Source organism: Cuculus canorus, chromosome 13 (assembly GCF_017976375.1).
Source record: "Cuculus canorus isolate bCucCan1 chromosome 13, bCucCan1.pri, whole genome shotgun sequence".
Classification (NCBI taxonomy): Eukaryota; Metazoa; Chordata; class Aves; order Cuculiformes; family Cuculidae; genus Cuculus; species Cuculus canorus.
In genome coordinates, this window is record NC_071413.1 from 15,237,118 (window position 1) to 15,259,151 (window position 22,034).

Genomic DNA, 22,034 nt, shown 5'->3' on the forward strand with positions numbered 1-22,034 from the left:
GGACAGAGGTAGAAGCCACAAGAAGTAGCGGGAGGGGGCAGGCAGGCAATTCAAAACTTATCAGGAAATTCCCCAGATTTGAACTGAAAGGGGCATTGAGCAAGAATTAGATGGTTATGTGCATGTCTGACAGCAGAAACACAGGCACCTCCTGGGTTGGGTGAAAGGAAACAGATTAATAGCATCCACGCATTGGACGTTTCTGCGCCAAAACAGTAACTTGCTGCTTTAATCTCCCTGTTGAAGCTAACCCGGAATATCCTGCCATAGATCCTGACTGACTTCACTTAGAAGATTAGTGGCCCAGCTGGTATTTTCCGCTTCTAGCAATCCTTTGGAAACATTTTCTTTGGTGAGATCAATCAAGTTCTGGTTTACTTACTTAGCATTGGGTGAGATTTATGCAGCATATGCAGTCCGTCTTCCTCCTCTTACATTTCTTTTAATGTCATAGAAACACTGGCCAGCTCGTATGACACAGACCTCTAAAAGGTTGAGAACTCTGCCTGGGGTCTCCGACTTCGTTAATAATCTCTTAACAACACCATCTCTGTAGGACACGGACATACACTGCCACATTTCTGCTGCAGTAGTGATATCTATGTTATTCACATTGTCAGGGAAGAGCAGAAACTGTTCAAAGTTAGAAAGCCTCAGACCTCATGGTGTCAAGTACTGACAGCTATCTCAGGATTTCCACAGTGGTGCAGAGAAGTGAAAAAATCTCAGACAAAGCCCTGTGCAGATATGAGTTAAGGACACCTCGACATGAGCGGGCAATATGCGCTTACAGCCCAGAAGGCCAACTGTGTCCTGGGCTGCATCGAAAGAAGCATGGCCAGCAGTTCGAGGGAGGTCATTCTGCCCCTCTACTCCTCTCTTGTGAGACCTCATCTGGAGTATTGTGTCCAGTTCTGGAATCCTTGACTTAAGAAGGAAATGGAGCTGTTGGAACAGGTCCAGAGGAGGCTACAAAGATGATCTGAGGGCTGGAGAACTTCCCATAGGAGGACGGGCTGAGAGTTGGGCTTGTTCAGCCTGGAGAAGGCTCCGAGGAGGCCTTATAGCGACCTTCCAGTACCTGAAAGGGCTACAAGAAAGCTGGGGAGGGACTGTTTACAAAGGCTTGTAGTGATAGGAGGAGGGGCAACAGGTTTGGATGGGGCCTTGGGCAGCCTGATCCAGTGGAACCTGTCCCTGCCCATTGCAGTGGGGTTGGAACTAGATGATCTTTGGGGTTCCTTCCAAGCCCAACTATTCTATGGTTCTATGAATTACCACTTAGCATTCGCCAGATACTCCTTATATGTTTCAGTTGTCCTGTTTGCGCAGCCTTTCACCAGTTTCTCAGCCCGCCTTTAGCCCATCACACATAGTAAGTGTGCTGGCCATCTAGCACCTCTTGAAACACCAGGACAGGCTTCCTTTGGGCACCGACAGAAGAGATGAACATCAGGCCTGTCAGGAGTAAGCAGAATCTCCTCAGCTGGCAGGTGCTTTCCCATCTAGAGGAAGAGACATGCCCTTATGAGACTTAGGATTCCTAACAGTGGGAGGCCTGCCTGCATTATTTTAAGGGCTGAGAGGGAGTTTTGGACAGAAGTTGCCAACCATAGACTCCATTTTAGTCAACTGTCCACTAGTAGGAAGCTTGGAAGATAGGAGTGGAAGAAAATTTGTCATGGCTCTGACTGCTGCTGCCAGGGCAGAGCAAGAGCAATAGGCTACCTCGGCCCAGGGGAAAGTCGCTCTTGGAAAGTGGGCAGTATGTGCCTGCAGACCCAGCCAGTGGCTGCGCAGAAGGATAATTGCTCCAGAACGGAATGAGAACTTTTGACCTCCAAAACACAGCACAAGGCTTTTTTTCCCTTCCCAAGGGAACTCCTGAAGAAGCAAACGTTGTTATGGATGACGCAGATGAGAAACGAGACAGGGAGGGGGGATGCATTGTTCAAATGGAAGCAGTTTAGTTTGCCACGTTGCAGTGCCCATCAGCGGATGTGGAGTGCAGAGCAGCGATGGACACAGGGGAAGCCCCTGCTGGGATCCATCCCGGGACTGCGGGGTGAGGCTGTGTGGAGCAGAGCCCAGCGGGAAGGGGGAAGCCGCATCTCAGGGTGCGGGGCGGGCACCGCAGCACAGCGCCAGCCTCATGCTGCAGGGAGACCTCTTTAATACCTCACTAATTATTATAGAATCATAGAATAGTTCCAGTTGGAAGGGAGGGACATTAAAGCCCATCCAGTTCCAGCCCCCGTGTGGGACATCCCACTAGATTAGGCTGCCCAAGGCCCATCCAACCTGGCCCTGATCACCTCGGGGGATGAGTCATCCACAACTTCCCTGGGAAAGCTGTTCTAGTGCCTCACTGCCCTCATCATGAAGAAGTTCCTTCTTAAATCCAGTCTAACTCTGCCCCTCTCCAGTTTATACCCATTGCCCCTCCTCCTATCACTACAAACCTTTGTGAATAGTCCCTCTCCAGCTTTCTTGTAGGCCCTTCAGGTACTGGAAGGTAACTAAGGTCTCCTCAGAGTCTTCTCTTCTCCAGGCTGAACAAGCCCAACTCTCAGCCTGTCCTCCTATGGGAAGTTCTCCAGCCCTGAGGTCATCTTTGTAGCCTCCTCTGGACCTGTTCCAACAGCTCCATCTCCTTCTTATGTTGAGGATTCCAGAACTGGACACAATACTCCAGATGAGGTCTCACAAGAGAGGAGTAGAGGGTCAGAATGACCTCCCTCAAGCTGCTGGCTGTGCTTCTTTTGATGCAGCCCAGGACGCAGTTGGCCTTCTGGGCTGTGAGCACACATTGCTAGCTCATGCCAAGCTTCTCATCGACCAGCAGCCCAAGTCCTTCTCTGCAGGGCATATGAATCACATCATCCCCCATCCTGTGTTGAAATTAGGAATTGCCCCAACCCCGGTGCAGGACCTTGTACTTGGTCTTGTTGAACCTCATGAGGTTTGCACAGGCCCACTTCCCCAGCTTGTCCAGTCCTTCTGGATAACATCCCATCCTTCTAGTGTGGCAACTGCACCACACAGCTTGGTGTCATCCGGAAACTTGCTGAGGGTGCACTTACAACTATTAAAACTATTATGACAGGGGGGCCAAGTCTAATTCTCTATACCTAAATACAAAGCACTTACATCAACTTTGCCAATGTTCTCACCGCTCTTCGCACAAAACATTTTAGAGTAGGGATAGGAACAGAAGATAATCAGTTACCTTCACAGAAGCCAACTCAATTAGAGATTACCTTTCCAGTGATGTTTTTCTTACGTGACGGTTTCCATGCTACTTGCAGTCTTCACTAACACGCACCCCCAGATTCTGCGCCTCGATGTAAGCCAAGTCTCAGAGGAACGTATTTTGAACCTTCTATTTATAGAGACACCTTAAAGAATTGGAGCCTACTAAATCCTTAGGGCCCCCATAAAGCTGAATTACCTAATTTTTAAATTCCCATAGCATAGAATCACCTCTGAAAAATCTAACCTAATGTATCTCTAAAGATATTCATGCGGTTGGTTTGATGTTAAAAACAAAATAAAGTCACAAATTATTTGGATCAGGTAATAGACGGCACTGAAATCCTTTTGTAAGGTGGAGATATGTCATCCAAATGCATAACATTTCAAGAGGAAGAAAAGCATAGATGCTTCTCAGCATATTTCTAGTACAAGTCTACATTTGGTAAAAGAAGTTAATATCTTAAGCCAGACCTACAAAGTCTAAGGAAAAATAAAGTTTTCATAAACTTTTTTTTTTTTCTCCTATAAAAGAATGCTCCAATAAAAGAATTCTCCTAACAAAGAACTGCAAATAAGAGTTAAGTATCATGATTGTTGTACCCTTGCGCGCTACTGCGCCGTCCCCTGAAGATGTTTCCTAGAGTTGTTTCCTGGCTGTTGTCCTGGCAGGATCTTGCATGGACTGGTACCACCCTGCTCCCACCAGGTCTGTCCTGTTTCACAGGGAGAACACACTTAGGCTTTAACCATGAAGTTCTTACAATGTTATTCTTATTGAAGACAAAAGCGTGGATAGTTTCTCGGATTTCTCCTAGACACATTGGCCGTGCTGTTATCAGTGAAACAAAAAGTGTTACCACAACAGGGTTGACAGAACTAGCATACCAGACAGCAAGAGCACCTGGGTCAGAGAAATGCGTCACTCTCCACCTTTCTTTCCATGCCACTAATTAGCTCACCTCTGTACCTTGTATGCAACTACTGCTTTCCCAGCCAGCCAGAGATCCTGAGGCGCACCAGCTTGTGTCTGTGTGTCCCACAGCCTACAGGTATCCAGTCTCACCTGGCTATTGCACATGGCAGGAACTCCAGGCTCAGGAGCCTTTACTCACGCAGGCACACACCCAGTCTGGTTCTGAGAGTCCACAGGGCCATACCCATGCCCTCCAGGGAACTACCGACATCTCTCCACTGCCAGTCCCTCACAGCAGATCCAGTGGTGCTGATGCACTTAAGTCACCCCACAGCAGTTCCACACAGGGAAGGGCAGACGGGGTTTTCCTGTGTGATTGACCATAGCGCACAGAACAGAATGGGTTCAAAGTGTACGCAACATTTTATTGAAAAAATACGAACGTTCTGTACATAAAGTACAACTCAGTGGGCTTGATAAAGCCTCCAGAGACTTATTCATTAATACAGGTTGTCTTTTCTTCTTTTTCCTCTAAGGGCACAAAGCATGAAGCAGCTGGTCCCCTGGACTGATGCAAGTGCGATCCCATTGCTGTGCGTGCAGCACAGCACCTGGCTCTACACACGGGACTCCAACATGCTCAATGTACTTTGATGGATAGTCTGCAAGAAATTTAAAGCATGGAAGAACTGCACAGGACTGGTCCCTCAATCCACTGATGATTTCAAATTTACTACGACATCTCTTGTTATCCTAGGCACTCTGCATCTGTGCATGTAATAGTTCTGACAAATAAATACAAAAATAAATAGGGATCTGGCCTCACAGAACCTCAAGTCTCAGAAGCAACACAACTTGTAGCAAGCTACATACATAACTTCAACTATATCAACATAATTTATTTAAATCTCTATCAATAAATGTATTAAAAGTATAAATTCTTATCCAATACTGAGAATTTAATTCTGGAAATAAACCCAGAAAAACAAAGCTTTTTCAGTTTCCTCTTACAATTTAGTGTGCTCTTAGAAAATGCTTTATAGCTGAATTTCAGCAGAAACTAGCTGCTATATAACATAATTCTATTCCCCAAACCTAATATAAAAAGCTTTTAAAATCTTTTTACAGTAACTGGCTTTCATGTCCTAACTTTACATACAGTTACTAGAAATACTGCACAAAGCAGTGCTGACTAAAAATTGGTTTAGTGTTAAAACTACATGCAGAAATGCTGGAGTACTAAAGCAGAAACTGAATAATGTGGCAGCTTCACAATTAACTTATGTTGCTAATTGGATGGTGTAACAATACTGCAATCCCAAAAGATATGTAATGTTGCAAATGGAAAGACAATGAATAGGACTAGATGAGGAGAAAGTTAGGCAAAAAACTCTTTTTTCTTCTCCATCTCAAACCGGAATGTCCATTATCATCAAGGTAAACATAGGCCAGTGTTAGAAGCTTGTACTAAATCAGGAGTAAATTGTGATGACTTCTCGGCCGCCGCCTCTAACAAGCAATACTCTCTCCAGACCCTCAGTCAAGACTTCAAGAAACTCCATGTCTGTTTTGGTAAAGTTAAGGACAAAAGAAAAATTAAAACAAAAACGCAGAGCAATTAACATCTGCATGGGGTTTACATGGCAAGGATTTGGCATGCTGCAGGTACCCCTTGAAGTGCCTAAGTACTGTGGGCTTGAATTTTAATCCTACTAGTGCACTGCACTTGAAACTAAGTTCCCAAACTGATGTGTGAGCTACACCTGAGATACACCCTCTCCTTCAGGACCTCTGTTCACCCAAGTCCAAATACTGCCTTGCCCAGAATGCTGACTGCTGTGAAAACCACCTCGAACATCTGCTACATCCACTGCTGAAAATTAAATACAATAAATTAAATTTTATTTATTAAATTAATTCAATTATTTAAGAATTTAGATGAGACTGATGTCAAACCTCAAGGCTTTATGAGCAGCCAGTGACAACTTATACTTCAAGAAATTATTACACAGCAGCCACAAGCCAGCACTCACCCCTCAGTGGACACTGTCACATGTTACAGCCTGACAGCATTTGTGGCAAAATTAATCAAGAGCACAGATTAAAGGAAGATCTATGTGGACGAGGCCTTGCCTGGAAGGATACAGTTTTCATCACCATCAGTATTCTTTGGAGGACCAGGCATGTTGAGGAGAACAAGCCGGGCGTCATGGGATCTATTTACAATAACTTCATTCAGCTTCACTGCTGTGTGCATTCTTCGGACATTAGATTGGTTCCTGTAGAAGAAGCAGATTCAGACCTACTATTAGAAACATGCCTCTGAAAAACAAATTATTAAAAAGGCCCTAAAAAGATACCTTACATTTCCCAAATACCCTATTAAATATCAATTCAACACACAGAACTTTTCCAACTTAATGATGAAGATACAAAAGGTTTCACAGAGTTCTTCAGGTACTGTTAATCCATCGGTTTTAAGATCTCTGGAGTCAAGTTGCCAGTTTACACTGCTCTTCAAGAAGCATATTTCATAAAGATGATTTACAGTCTGCATTTGCACAAGCGGACGTGGTCTTTGACCACAAACACACGTGACTGCAGAGCATTCCTTTCTGGCAGCCCTCTCCAGATCCCCTCGCTCTCACATCGGCACAGGCTTTGCACCTCTATGCACTCCATACTGGAAAACTCTCTCAGAGATCTGTCAGAACCAATCGGGAGACTGACACCATTGCACCCAGTCCACATTTCCCATGAGTGCACTTGTCTTTTGGTGTTGAACAGCAGTTGACATCTCCAGAGAAAGCCTAGTTTCCTACAGATTTATAGGTTGAAACGCAAACTACAAATGGCTGGATGTATGCTTTTTTATGGGGCTTTTCTGGTGTGCAGTAAGTTATTAGAAACCAACCAACCTCTCTGCCCAGTCATTTGCAAGGAAAACTTAGCAGTCGAGTATCTTTAAAATCTCAATTGTGCTTCCAAATTTGAGTAACCACTTGGTTCAGAAGTTATGGGAAGGGAATAGATGCAGCATGATCTTATAAGCCTCTCTCCTTAAGAAAGTAGGCTAAAAGAAGTAACAGGATTAACTATTCAGAATATCTAATCAAAAAATAACATCAATTCATGTAGTAGCAGAACTGGAAAGTATCCTCTGGGGAGTCTGAGCCAGGGAATGTTTCCTTCCTGCAGGAAATCAACCTTTATTTTGGCAACATAACAGGAAAAACAATACAGAAATAGACTTATCAAAGGGAGAATATATTTGCAGCTTTCAGGATATTCACTTGTGTTTTTTCTTCATTTTTATATATTAAAACAAGTATTAGTGGAAACAAATCAAATATGAATCTGTAGTTCTGTTAATTCAGCTTTACACATGCTATGAGTGAAAGTCTTTAGTAACCTTGCTGCTATTCCAAATCTTTAGCTTTGCAAAGAAATATTTTACATCCACAGAAAATAGATGATGCAAAGGTAAAAACATTTGTCATACTAACAACACAACTTACTTGCTTTGAATTACCTCGCTGTTATTTCATGTTCTTAGTTAATTTAGAGCAAGGACAACCTCTGCCTTCACCACTCAGCTTCAGAAAACACAGGGGGCAGATTACGTTTACAGGAAGTGAGAAGAAACCAGCACCAGAAACAACAAACTGTTACTAACGACGACATATAGTTTTGGAAAAGTAATGAAAAACTAAAGTTTGTTATTCTCTAAAGTGACATGGGCATCTCCCTAGTGATTTGAATGTGTAGCCTGTAAAAAAGGGTTTCTTTAGCATCCAGAAACTGCCAGAAATAACATCATAGCAAAGTTGTGGAATGAGATCTTCTCTAACTGAGTAACATTTCGCACTTATTATGTCATACTCTGCTTAAGAAAATAGGTTCAGACCTGTAATTGTTGTCTATCCTGACTTAGTCCTTGTTAGGAAAACTCTTGTAGTTTGTTACGTGCTATTGATTATGACACTTAAGTGGCTCATCCTGCTCCCTTTAAAAGCTTTGCTAAGACTCCTCAACTAACTCCCTTTCTTTTCTTCCACCACTACACACAGTTTTCCTGCTTTTAGTTGAGAAACTGAAGTCTTCTCTCAACCACTTGAATGTAGTTCTAATTTAAATAACAAACTTACAAGTTTTCCCACTCTCTGAAAGCATGGAAGAGGAAAAAGTACAGGTAGTTAACACCAAATTCAGCAGAATTTCTACAGTAGATAGACTATGCATGATTCGTCCTAAACCCAATTTCAATTCTCAATATTACGAAGAAACATCTGGAACTTGGCCAAGTATGCAAAGCTGACTGAGCAAATGCTTCACGTAAGATGTAGTACATCTAAGAGGTCACAGGAGATTCGCACATTCTTATACAAAGCCACAAAGAGAGCTTTGATCCTTGCTATTCAAGGGGCACACATGCGGCAATACTAGGCTGTTACAAATCTGTACTCCTTCAGCAGCAAGTCTGTCTTAGAGGGTTTTATCACGCACATATTCTATTCACAGCCATTCATCGCCATCTCCACAGCTTCTTCCTTGCCTCATTAGACACCCCACTACAGTTTAGATCAGTGAAATGAGTCTGGTTTTGATTGTGTGTTTAGTTGAGGTACTTGGGAGACAGGAGGAAAGTCATGATAGGTTTTAAGAGCTCCAACTTTGAAATTGATTATACCAAGTAAAATACTGAGGGATGTGTGCCACCTCTAATTGGTTAGAGATTTCTCAGGAGGCTAACTGCTGTCTTCAGTGGTCAGGTCTCAGTGATTATTGTGTATGTCTAAACCAAGGATTAGGACACAGAAGATATTAAAAGCACAGTATATCTAGAGTTTCAGGGAGTGCAAGGAGTTGACAAGACTCACGGCTTAATGCTGATGAGATCTCTAAAGCTTCCCACAGCACTGCCTCGGTTCCTCTTCTCAGCATCACATTTCTCTTTCGTCCAGGTCATCTGGATATTCTCAGGAACTGGGTCCCCCTCATCTTCTTCATCTGAGTAGAGGCTCTCCAGACGAGCTACTGAATGTCTGTCCTTCACTAGCTGAGCCTAGAGGCCACAGGAATGACACTGTGAACTCAGACAACTTATATTTTTATACTCTGGTTCTGTTAAAGCAACGAAAGACTTTTAGTTCCGTTGCATCCTTTATTTTGTACAGTTAATTTAGCATTTAGGACAGCTCTGATACCAAGCATCTGCCTTCGCCAATAATCTTACATACTAAACTGACTTTATATAGTTTAGATGCAGAATTTGGAACTTGTCATGCAGAATTTGAGCAAACAGAGGCCTGTATCTATACAAGAAACACATCATGACGTTGTCTGAAACAATCTACAAGGCTGACAACAGAAAAAAGTTGAACAAACACATGCAGAAACATTAGACCATCTGCATCTTTCATAGGCACATGTTCTAACAGTCCAAACAGGAATTAAATCTCCAGTAGGAAAACAGGGTTTTGTGTAAATTGGGACAAATGACAGACATCCCGTGTAGAGCAAAAACAAGGTCAAGGAAGGGACAAGACTAGCCTCATCAAGTAATTGGACTATCACTTACCTCACAAAGGGGAACACACAAACCGTTTCTACAGTATATAGGCTGTCACTGTTTTCCCCCAAACAAATAATTTCTAGCACGGTTTTGAGTACAGCCAGGCCGTTCAATGACTACATGCAGTTTTGGTAAACAAAAATGCTACAGTAAAAGTATTTCCTTACATCTTTACAACACAGGAATTAAATTTAAGCAGCAGCTATATAAAACGCTACCAGGAAGGCGCTTTGTATCATCCCCCTCAGCAGCCCATAACAACCAACCACAAATTACATACCTCCCTTTCCCTCTCTGTTTTTGTCAGTCTCATCTGCCTCAGCATCTGAGATCTCTGCTCCATCATAAGAGTTCTCTCATAAGTATATGCAGATATATCACTATTTTGCTGCAGAAATAAAAAAAAAAATACCATGCTTATAATCAGGTTATAACCAAATACCACCATTTGCATCATAAAGTGAAAAATTGACTCAAATTCCTTACCATTTCTACTACTTCTACCTCTGCCTCTATTCGGAGCTGATAGAGGAAAGTAGCCAAATCCTTCTTCATCTGGATGCTGTTATCATCCATCTGAGCTACAGTAAAAATTCTCATTTTGCATTTTCTCCAAACCTGGTGAGGGAACAAACTCTCAGTATTTGCACCAACAATGTTTTGCTCCACTCTCATTTATCAATAGGCTCTACTACTGGACCTTATTTCTCTAAACTAATGTGTAGAGCAGTAGTTGGGTGACAAACTTTCTTATGCTTCCTTACTTTGTGCTGTTTGAGAAGAAAAGGAAGCAACATCAACATGCCTCCATCATGCACAATCCACCACACGTCAATGTTGCCTTCATTGTAACGCTCATGATTGCTGGGGTAGAAAGACACATTTTTGGGAACCAGCAGAGCAAGATGTGCTGCAGTTGTGCAGCGAACAGTACCTGCCCAAACGAGGAAGAACAGATAATTACTTCCAATTCTGCAGAAGTGGTCTATGGCTTAAAAAACAATAACAAAAAGCTACTCGCTGAGTAAAATGTCAGCAAACCATAAATGTCACTTTTTACATAAAAGGAAAATATGTACAGCAAGGTTTGCACAGACAGGTTGGACCAAATGGCAAAGCTAGGATAAATCAAATTTACAGGACAACGAGTCCGACTGATGCTTGAAATAAAAGCAGCCATCTTCAAAGCAAAGTGTGAGGAGAAAGCATCTGCTCTGTTTTAATTTGACTGTGTTAAGCAGCTGAACCATAGGGGAAGGAAAGGGATACAGAGAAGAAGAATGCCAGCTCCAGTACTGAAAAGTGATGAATAGGTTAGGACTCGTGAAAAGGCAAAGATTATCTAGGAAACAAATTATAGGTAGCCATAAAAACAAGACCTCTCACATCCACAGCTTTTCAAGTATTCATTAGACCAACCAATTTTAGCTGCTAATCTCTGATGATCTTTCATAGGTCTTTTACCTACAAGAAGTGATATTTCAAACAGAGCAGTTTTGTGAAGAATTATCTACTTTATATTCAGTTGTTAAAAAAAAAAAAAAAAGACTAAAATCCAAAAGCCATTGCACAAAGATTCTGAGAATATCTCCTGTATACATCATATGTGTAATAAACATTTATGTTCCCGACATTTGATCACACAGAACCTTTAAAGCTCACCTATAAATGTCTTCCACGACCTTGGATCTTCACTTTGTCTCCAGCCATAAGGCCATCCCAAAACCACAGTATTATGTTTCATGCCACCCAGCCCACAGGACTGGATCAAGTGGGCAATTCCTTCCCGAACTTTATTGGCTACAACTACTTGACAAAATCCTTTCACCTTCTCAATGTCCATCATATTCTTAATAGTCTGGAAGACAGACAAGGAAAAACCTCACAGCCAAGAGGAATTCTAGGTATTTCTCTATCATTTGGTTACAGTGTAAATTCCTGGTTCATGCATCCACAGATAAAACACATTTCAAAGCAAACTTCTGCTCATCCAGTTTCCGTAATAAAACAGAAAATATCCACTAATTGTGAATAACACTTGTTTAAAATACAAATACTTCTCTTCCAAAAATACTTATTTCTAACGGATTAAGATAAAGTTTTTTTCGTTTGTGCTATAATCTCTTATTCATAATAATAGTTAGTGATACCTGGGTTAGTATCTCATTTCCATTTTCTAATCCTACAACATTCACCTTTTCAAACCCAAGGTTAATTAATTTCATTCAGATTTCCAGTTCAGATTTCTACGTAACATGCTACTATTATATTCAATTTCAAAACAGAAGCACCAAACCCTCCACATCAATCAAGAATACCATATACTGTATTTGTTCAAAAACTAAACAAAGTTGGCCAACATGCAGGCCTAAGAATTAGTTTTCCCTTTGAAACAGTTTTCCTGATAAAATCAGGCAGTTTTCTGCCTCTGGAGAGGTTCAGGACCATCCTTCTGTACTTTCTGTGGTACATTTGTCACTACACCGAAATAGACACAGCACATCTGCAAGTAACCAGCAGTTACTGAATTGTTTCTTGGTATGTTCAGTAAACTAAATAGTCCTCTTTCTTCCATTACTCAGCATATATAACTTGCATAGTAATTATTTCTTATAAATGAAGATTGTTTTATGCAGTAATGATGTTTGCAAAAGTTGCAAGCATTGATCTCGTACAAGTATTCCCAAAGCCACAACCGACAATTGAAACATGTTTGCAAGCCCTTTATCGAATAGCTGTAGTACTAATCCTCAGCCGGCGCTGTATTTCATGGAAGCCTTACTGATAAGCTTTTTTCCATGTATGATTATGAAACTTTCAAGTTATCTGCCCACTCGCTCCTTTTTACTTCAGGAATTTGTTTAAGACACCAACCTGTTCGGCAGCCTGGGCCTCTCCATAAGTTTCCAAGAAATTCCCTTGGATCACTGACCCTATGATAGTCAAACCTTTGCCAGCTTTCAGCTGAGATGCAAATGTTAACAGTCTAGGGTATTTTACATGCAAATCTTCATCAAGTTTCAGAAGCACCAGCAACTGAGGCCTGGAGGAAATAAAAAAAGGGAATGTATTTTTCACTATGGCTTTAACAAAACTACTTGTATAAAAATGTCTCTCTTGTCACTTTAATTGATCTCAAATATTAACTCTGAAACACTACCTTACACATTGGACGGGTTTTAGTAATACGTTATTTATTTCTCCTGATTGAAAGCAGATTTGAAGCACTGAGGGAATTCTTCTGCTGCATTGTTTTGACAGTCATAAAACCCATTCATGTACTTAGCTTAAGAGGCTTGCATTAGTGTTTTATTTACGTGGTTGATTTTCAGGGCTCTTAAGTACTATTAGAGCACACACTGTGATCATACTGCAAGGCTGTCCTTCTGTATCTATCCAGATACTTTCCCAAAGAGTTGAGAAACATGAATATTTCCATCTAAACACAGATCCCACCTGCTTTCTGTCCCATTCAGCATTGCTACACATCAATGAAGTTATCTCTCAGAGTACTGTTGAGCAACTATAAAAAGATGTATAAAATTATCTATTTGTTAGATTGCTAGTCCTTTTGTTCAGAGTTGAGAGTTGTACAAAGCATAGCTGAGAGGAGACTTCTTGCCCACCTAAGGATTTCAACATGCAAAGCCAGAGGAAGAAACATTGCCACTGTTCCAGTTTTTAATCCTAGAATGGTAGCAATGACTGCTTTGTGCCCCCAGTGTAATTACCATGGGTCTCTGAACCTCTGTCCTCAAAGATCTCCACAGTTTCTCCAAGTTCCACTTTTGAATTCACCAATTCACAGATCCACTAAAGATCCAAAGGACACAAAAGTTCTGCCCATACAGGACCCACACAGTAGGGCTTTGGCAGTGACAGAGCAGCTTACTTCAGATTCATTTAAACCCATTCACCCAGACCAAAAGCATCTTGTTAAGAATCTACTTACCTAAGTCTAAGCAGATAATCACGACAGTGCATTTTTATTTTAGTCTAAAATTTACCTCCAGTTCTTTGTGTGTGGAGGGCCCTCCTCCAGCCTGAGTAAGGCATATCTCGCTGCGCTGAGCGAAAGACCTCGGATACCATCACCCCATTCCTTCTCTGCACTGTGAAGAACACAAAATTCAGCCAACATATGGTTTCGTGAGCTCTTAATTGCACACTTACATGCTATGGAGAAATCATTACCTTTATGAGTTTAGTAATGCGACACACAGCACGCACCACATGTATACTGATCATTCGTACATGTGTGTCTGTGAGACCACGTACCACATGAAAGAAATGCAAGTGTTTCAGTCAAATGCAGACCACAGCACTGTGGTACCACCACAAATTCTGCTTTTAATTTGTAATCACCAATCTATACCTTGTATTTGAGAATGCTTGCCCAAACAGGCATTTCAATACATGATTTGTTAAAATTAATTTATATAGCCATACTAGAGCCTGACTCCATCAGATAGTGACCATCACAGGCAACCTAACCTGCAGATACAGCTTTTCAAGGACTGTTCCAGACAGACCTTCGCACCAGATTGGAATAAGGTGGCTACCTTCAGGTGTTTGGGGCCTGAAGTAATGATGAGTGATATAGTGGAAGGGCAGATCCCAACCAGCTTTGTTTCAACAAAAACCCTTAGAGGCTTAACCACAAAGCACTTCAGGGCATTTGTTCAGCACAGGCATAGCAAAACAATATAAAAAAATGAACAAATAAGGGAAGCCATGGACAAGAAATAACTGGACAGTTACTTCTCCAAAACTGAAGGCTAAAGATAATTCATAAAAGCAGACCCAATCTCCTCCCTACCATTTTCTATCCAGTTAATACTTACCCTTGGTATTCAATGTACTTATAAATCATGCCTGCAATAAGCATAGCTACCAACGCATAATACCAAGATGAAATGAACATCAGCGCCAGGCAAATACTCATGCCTAAAAATGAGAGGGCCCTAAAACAAAAAGCACAGATAATAGTGAATAATGGGCTAGAAAATCTTGAAAACATAGTCAGTTATTTTCTTGCTCTTTTTTCTTTCAATTGTCTGTTCTGAACTGCCAGTAAGAGTAGAGCTTCCAATGAATCTCCCTAGTTGCTAGCAGTTTCAGTATCCTATTGTTGGAATGAAATTCATGCCGTTAAATATATTATATTCATAGTGGACCAGACCCATAAAGTACTCATCTCTAGAACTGACATAGAATCATAGAATCATAGAATATTAGGGTTTGAAGGGACCTTAAAGATCATCCAGTTCCAACCCCTTTGCCATGGGCAGGGAAATCTCACTAAATCAGGCTGCCCAAGGCGCCATCCAACCCGGCCTTGAACACCTCCAGGGATGAAGCATCCACAACTTTCCTGGGCAACCTGTTCCAGTGTCTCTCCACTCTCATGGTGAAGAAATTCTTCCCAACATCTAGTCTAAATCTGCCCCTCTCCAGTTTGTACCCGTTCCCCCTCATCCTATCACCACAAGCCTTCGTGAACAGCCCCTCTCCGGAGAAATATCCGGAGGAATAAAGACGCTCCCAACCCTCATGGAGAGTTCTCCTAACGCCCACACTATAGTTTACAGACCAGGTGCTGAGCATGCTGGCCTTTTGCTTACCAGTGATAGTATTTAAATCGAGGCCGCCAGTTTGGAGTTCTAAGGAGTGTTTGTACAGCACATGCAAGATTAACAAAGAGGTAGCACATCAAGAAAAACCTAAAGAAGTGAAAAAAAAATATTCTAGCACACACATTTATAAATTCTTGAAGATATTATAATCACACAAATCATTTACAGTCAAAATACGGCTGCCCTATCACATGTGACTATCCTTCTGATTAGAACAGTTTTTTAACTGGATCAAGGCAGACCTATCCACAATGCCAAACACTATCTTTGTTCTGTAATAAAAAACAGTATTTTCCCAAAGAAAATAACAATCCAGTTATACTACAAACATGTCTATTCACACAATACTCTAGAGTAGAAACAAAGAGATTTCCAAATAGAGCCCAAAGTCAGAGAATTAAAAGAAATAATAAAAGCGAAACTCAGAGTCCAGAAATTTCCTTTAGTGGTTTAATATATAATTCTGAAAGACAATAAAATCAGCAAAGCTTCAGAGAGCATCACTCTTCCACCTTCCTTTTTTTTTTTTCTTAAACAGCAACCACCTTGTTTCTTACATTGAGAGAATTGGGGCCACCATGTCAAGCGAAGCAATAAGGATTCCCAGCTCAGCAATTAATGCTGTTAACAGAAGAGCCCACGTTGGTTCACCATTTGCTTTTCCATGACCAAAAACCTGAAGAAATAGAAACAATAAGCCTATCTTCCAAGTATTTCATAAGGTTATAAAGAAAAATGGAATTACATTTTGAAAAAACAACAGTAATTTCCCTAAATATTTTTTTTCCTCTAAAGCAAAGAGTCAAATTGTTCTACTGTCTTTCTGTGCTTCACCGAATTAGATGTTAGACTTCCTCACAGATTTACCATATGTCTATTCAAACTCCATTAAAATTATTCCTAGTTTTTAACAAAAAGAAAACAAAGCATTAAAATAAAAACTATTGACCTTCACGTCAACAATGGGCAAACTAGGGAAAATAAATCTGATCTCCAGGACCATAAAGTCAAATGGCAGGTCAGCTACTAGGTACAGAATGCCTTCTGGGTTTTTCTGGGGGGTGGTTGGTTGGAGGTTTTTTTTTTTTGCTTGTTTGCGGGGAGGGGTAGGATGTACGAACCCAGAGGAAAGGAATGATGTTGTCCTTTGCTATCGCCTGCAGCAGCCGCGGGGCTCCGGTGAGGCTCTGTAAACCTGCTCCACAGGTAGAGAAGAAGGATCCTATCACAATGACCCATGGCGAGGGCCACGAAAGGGTGCCCACCACTAGGTTCTTGTTCACTGCATCACCGTACCTGCGGAGAGGAATAGCAAGATGTTTGTATTCAAAGGAGTATTACGACACTCACATTTGGATTTTTGGGTCAGTTTTAAGATGACATTTAAATATCATCACACATTTCCTTGATTAGAAAGTAGTAAACAATCCGATTAAGTTTTCATACACAGATAGAAAGTGTCTGCAGTCTGATTTCAACAATTCAAAACTTTCTTTTGACTACGTATCTTAAAATTCTTATGTTATTATAACAAAATTATTTCCCACTTTCAACTAGACATATGCAGTTCTTAAAAAAAAGCAGTAAGTTTTGTGTTTAAAAACACCCAACACAATCCAGTATTAGACATTCCTACAGAAGACTTCAGGGATTTTTTGGTTGGGTGGTTTGGTTTCTTGGGGAGATTTTTTTTCCTCAATTATATTCACAAGCACTTTGTTGCTTTTCCACTGGAAACAGTCCATCAACAGGACGGAAGCTGTCACAAAAGGCACTTGTACACTCTAGTACTGAGAACACTGTTACTGGGTTTACAAACAGAATTGTAAAACAGGGTGGAGATAACCACATACCAAACTTTGTCTGGTTGCACTTCTTGATTTGGTTGCTATGTAAGAAAATCATCACAACTGCTACGAGGAAATACTTCTTTCTCTGAAAACCACTGTGAGCAATACAACACATACAGATCTATAGACGTGTGCCATCTGCCTGTCCTTAAAGATTTTTCTTTGGCATAGGTGAGGAAACGTACACTGGTCATGGACTCAAGGGACCATGGTCAGCAAGCACAAGAAGCAGCTTTGCAAGCTATTTGCTAACGTACCATAGGCTGAAATCATTTCAGCTATTTGGCATACACTGACATCATCAGTACTTTTACAAAAATTAGTAGTAGCACCTCAGATGGCAATGAAGACAGAAAACAGCTTGCAAAGAGTAATTTTGCCAGGCTCTGTAATCAACAGAAAGAGGACAATGAATGAGGGTAACAAAAAAAAAGTTCATCTGGAGAGAAAAAAAAAGAAAAGACAATTTTTGTTGGTTTGTATCTTGCTGCTTTAGGGAAGAGGAATTAAAACCAGAAATCTATAGTTTACTGTTAGGGATCTGGTCTTTGAACAAGTACCTCTGGAAACTGAAGAGGGTATGTCAACACAGGATAACATAGGTTCGGGGCAGGGCGAGGATGGGAAGGAATTAAGACCTAGCATGAAAAATCTGTATCAGATAAAATACTAGAACCATATTTTACAATATGGTTTAAAAGGCACCCAGAAGCAAAAGCCAAAAGGTGGGGTTGGGTGGGGTGGTTAGGTACGAGATGGGAAAGAACACAACTTCCCTGCAAAAACAAAAAGAAAGGAGATCATTAAGGCAGTAAAACTTACTTATCTCTCAGGACTACTCCTTCTATGCAAGCTCCAAATAATAATACACAACTGAAGTCTTGAATACAGTGTGCGATAAGGAAAGCAGCATTTATTTATACATGGCAGATGAAAACAATCATAGAAAGTATTGCAGACAGTTCAACACGTGCCTCTGTCCTACGGTATCCACACTGCAGCATCTCCGTAAGTATACGGTAAAGCTGGTGAGTAAATTAATGACTCACTGCTTATATACACCTTCTAATATTAAAGTGAAAAAGTAATTATTCTGTTTCAATATTTGAAAAAGTTTTAAATGTTACGATAAAGGAGATCTCTTCAGGCACAAGTGGAGAAAAGAAAGATGTTTTACTATCAGTTTCTGGTTTATACTAATAGAGTCAATCGACATTTATACACAAGATAATTTAATTTGAAGTTATTTCGAACCTAAAGAAAACCATTCCTGTGCACCTTCTCATTTTGTGGTCTCTGATGGCATTCACATCACCAATACATCTGAATATTTGGTTTGTTATTAAACTCCACTACTACTGCATCGGGGAGTACAAAATACCTCAGTTTTTTGGGGAACTGGCATTCCAGTAAAGTTTTTGACTGGAATGATTTAGGTGTGATTTAAGTTTACATCAGTTAAATCCTAAACTCTATCCTCTACCCATGAAATGCAAATACAAAGAGTAATAGCAGAGGAAACATGGATCACTCCTAAAAATTATGGTGTAAGCCTTCCACTGGGTGGCGTATTCACATCTACATATAAAGTTACTCACCACAAAATAAGTTTCAAACTGCAAATATTTCAAGATTAGAGCTGGGAGTTACACCTGTCACCTGCTTTAAAATGTATTACATTCAGAAGAAATAGAGACTTCTTGGTACAGGGTCAGTTCCCAGAGTGACATCTGGGAAAAGCTGTGCTTCCCAAAGAAGCTGAGGCAAGTGACCTGGGATCCTGATTTACAGCTTGGCAATGCCAGGCAAAAAAAAGGTTCAAAGCAGCAGAATTTCCAGGAGAGTCATCATCTTGGTCAGCTGCCCTTTGGGTGGGATTTATTCAGAAAGCTCTTACAAAGTAGTTTTCAAGTCCTTGCTCATATTAATTCCTTTTGCCTTCTCTTTTTTTTAACCCCCTACGTTGATAAATTGTAGTTTAGGACACAAACAGCCAGATGAAGCTGAAAGACTTTGGCTTCATGTTCTCAGCAAAGCCCCTGTGGTCCTAAGCCCTGAACAATTTAATCCCATACCAAGCCTGATAACTTCAGCTGGGACAAAGGCTGTTACTTCGCACACACATTCAGCACCCAGAAATCTGGTATGAGGAACATCCTCATCTGCAAATTAAGTACTCCCGTCTCAGTGGGAACAGGTGGGAAATGAGTCATCCACAGCTACATGGTTCTCAGTGAGCTCAGTGCTTGTAACACTTCTACACGCACCAGCCAGGGATGTGTCTAAGAATCGTGGAACGGCTTTAAATCAGATGACTGTTAAAAACCAAGTGAGGGCTGAGGGTGGCAGGGGAAATACAACCCTGTAAGCTGACGTAAGATGATCTTGTTTCACTGACTTCCAAATAAATATATTAACTCTTTGGTACCAGTGAGCAGCTGACGCTACATATGAACCTTTCCCCCCTGAAAAACACTCGAGGAATATCTTGTCTAATTTCTAACTCCAGTAATTCAAACTAAAAGGCTTTTTTTTAAAGGAACTGGAACTTATGATCTCTCCCATTCTCATTTAAAGCCTTCCCTCATCTTAATGGTCCACTACATTCTAAAAAAATTATATACCTGTATTTCATCAGCCTGAAAAGCTGTAGATCACTGCGTAGCAAAGAAAAGCAAGAGAAATGCAAAAGATGAAACCCAACACAAAACCAGTAATCAAAAACATCAGGATAATAATTCTGATGCTTTCAGCCCAAAAACTTTTTTTTTTCCCCACTGACCAATCATACTCACACTGATCATTTAGTCACCTGAAAGCAGGTCCACAAATTAGATACAGAACCATTCATCTGAGTCACAACATGCCAGAACTCCACTAATTTTAAAAGGATACAGACTAGTGACGTGGTGACAATAGCAAGAATTGTTCCAACAGGAATGGATTTTTGTGCATCTTTGAGGTCCCCTGATCTGTTTGATCCAGCCATGATACCTGAAAACACATTTTGGATATAAGATCATGGGATAGAAGAAAGCTCAGAGATGCGAGATGCTGTCTTGTCCCAGTATTCTTACCAGTCACTGAAGGGAAGAAGATGCCAACCAGCACCATGAATGAAGTAGTTATATCTGAAAGCACATACAGATGAAGATTGTTCTTCTGGCCTGCTACATCAGCAGATGGGTGATGTGCTTTCTCCAGTATCTCTCCTTTCTCCAAATAATTGCTCCATAAGTTGTCTGAAATGTTATTACAACACCAAAGAAGAGAAAAGCATGTTTCAGTTCAAACCTGTGCTCATTATAATGAGTCTACAACTGAAGATCACAAATGCAATTAATGCAATTCACTTATCAACACAAATTAAGACGTAGACAAGTTACACGAAAGAAAGTTTACACTGCATGCTTTCAAGGGAGTCAGTTACAAAAACAATAAATATGTATGAATAGCCTACAGAAGTCTAAGCAACTTTTATCCTTTAATATTACTAAATGCAATATTCATTTAACTTCATACCTGTTTTAACACCAAGAAATACATTGAGTATTTTTAATAAACCACCATGCCCACACATAGTAGCTCAGAGAATCCAAAGCAGCAACACTGGCCAGCTTTCTACATATAAATGGACTTTTCTACATATAAATGGAAGTTATTTAGACAGTGGAAGAATTCTAGAGAATTACATGGACAACATTTGAAATTTCAATAATAAATGCTAAGTCCTTTTTAGACACTAGATTACTGGTTTCTGTGGAAACAAGAACCATAGGTACTCGGCACCTGCACAAAACAACTGGAGTTCACTTCAATAATGAACACTTAAATTACATTATGTCCAGGAGCAGGCAAAGAAGGAGGTACACTATTTCTATACAAGTACTCTTCTCTTCCAGGACATAATTTTAACCTCTCTAAAATGGAGAGTCATAGCTACAGAGTTCTAAAAAATTTTTAACAAATTACTTACGTTAGTATAGCTTATAATTACAGATGACTTTCTGCTGAAATTATAAGACATAAAAGGCAAATTTAATCAATTTTACCTCAGACAAGTACTGTATCCAGAGAAAAGAGTCATCTATTCTTTTAATATATTATAAGACTTGGATTTCTTTATCGAAGATAATTTTCTTCATTGTAATCACACTACATTTCTTTAGTACATCTTTCTTACCAGCAGGGAGCAGTTCAACCTATTCCAGCTGCTGAGCATGCCTCCTCTTTAAGGGGAAAAAAAAAACAACTCTATCATACCTTTTAAAAGGCCACTAGCTGCTCCTGGAATTCCCGCTATCTGAGAGACATTATTCATTAGGAAATATTCATCACAGTGCTCAGTGGTTAAGTTTGTAGTGTGGCAGAAGAGCTCCCAAAGCTTAGAGGCCACAGTAATGTTATCCTTAACTATGGTTTTGGCACAAACATCAAACTGGTCTCTTGACAAAGTCCTGTTGCCCAACATGCAAATCCTGGAAGAGAAACATGAAAACAAGTACTATTATATGGTACTGGGAAATGAACTCCACCCTTCCCCATAATTCTTCCATATCATGAAAATTTCAAGTGCCTCTAGTTTGCTACATCACTTCTCAGCTTCAAAAAGATGCTGGTAGCAGGACAAAGGCTCTGTATCCGTTTCCTTTAAGGGTCAGAAGTACAGAGCTACTTTTCCTGCAATTTGGGGAGAGATATAAAAACCTAAACCAGTGCAATTTATTGGAATTTGGTAAATGTATCTTAAACACTAAAAGGGAAAGATTAGGCAACATTTTTGTTTTCAATTAAACAGATCTACT

The 22,034-nt window shown here is 40.5% G+C and overlaps 1 protein-coding gene across 1 annotated transcript in view; it reads right to left on the bottom strand.

Moving 5' to 3' along the window:
* Window positions 1–4,556: 4,556 nt before the first annotated feature.
* The window catches only part of SLC12A4 (solute carrier family 12 member 4), a 49,828-nt gene continuing 32,350 nt past the window's right edge, over window positions 4,557–22,034 (bottom strand). Inside the window, 17 exon segments of the mRNA XM_054078632.1 lie at window positions 4,557–5,732; window positions 6,314–6,447; window positions 9,049–9,233; window positions 10,024–10,131; window positions 10,230–10,361; window positions 10,508–10,677; window positions 11,406–11,601; window positions 12,618–12,786; window positions 13,751–13,855; window positions 14,588–14,707; window positions 15,368–15,466; window positions 15,937–16,055; window positions 16,501–16,675; window positions 18,052–18,109; window positions 20,125–20,223; window positions 20,307–20,471; window positions 21,493–21,707. Coding sequence (XP_053934607.1) covers window positions 5,641–5,732; window positions 6,314–6,447; window positions 9,049–9,233; window positions 10,024–10,131; window positions 10,230–10,361; window positions 10,508–10,677; window positions 11,406–11,601; window positions 12,618–12,786; window positions 13,751–13,855; window positions 14,588–14,707; window positions 15,368–15,466; window positions 15,937–16,055; window positions 16,501–16,675; window positions 18,052–18,109; window positions 20,125–20,223; window positions 20,307–20,471; window positions 21,493–21,707 — 2,341 coding nt within the window. The 3' untranslated portion in view covers window positions 4,557–5,640.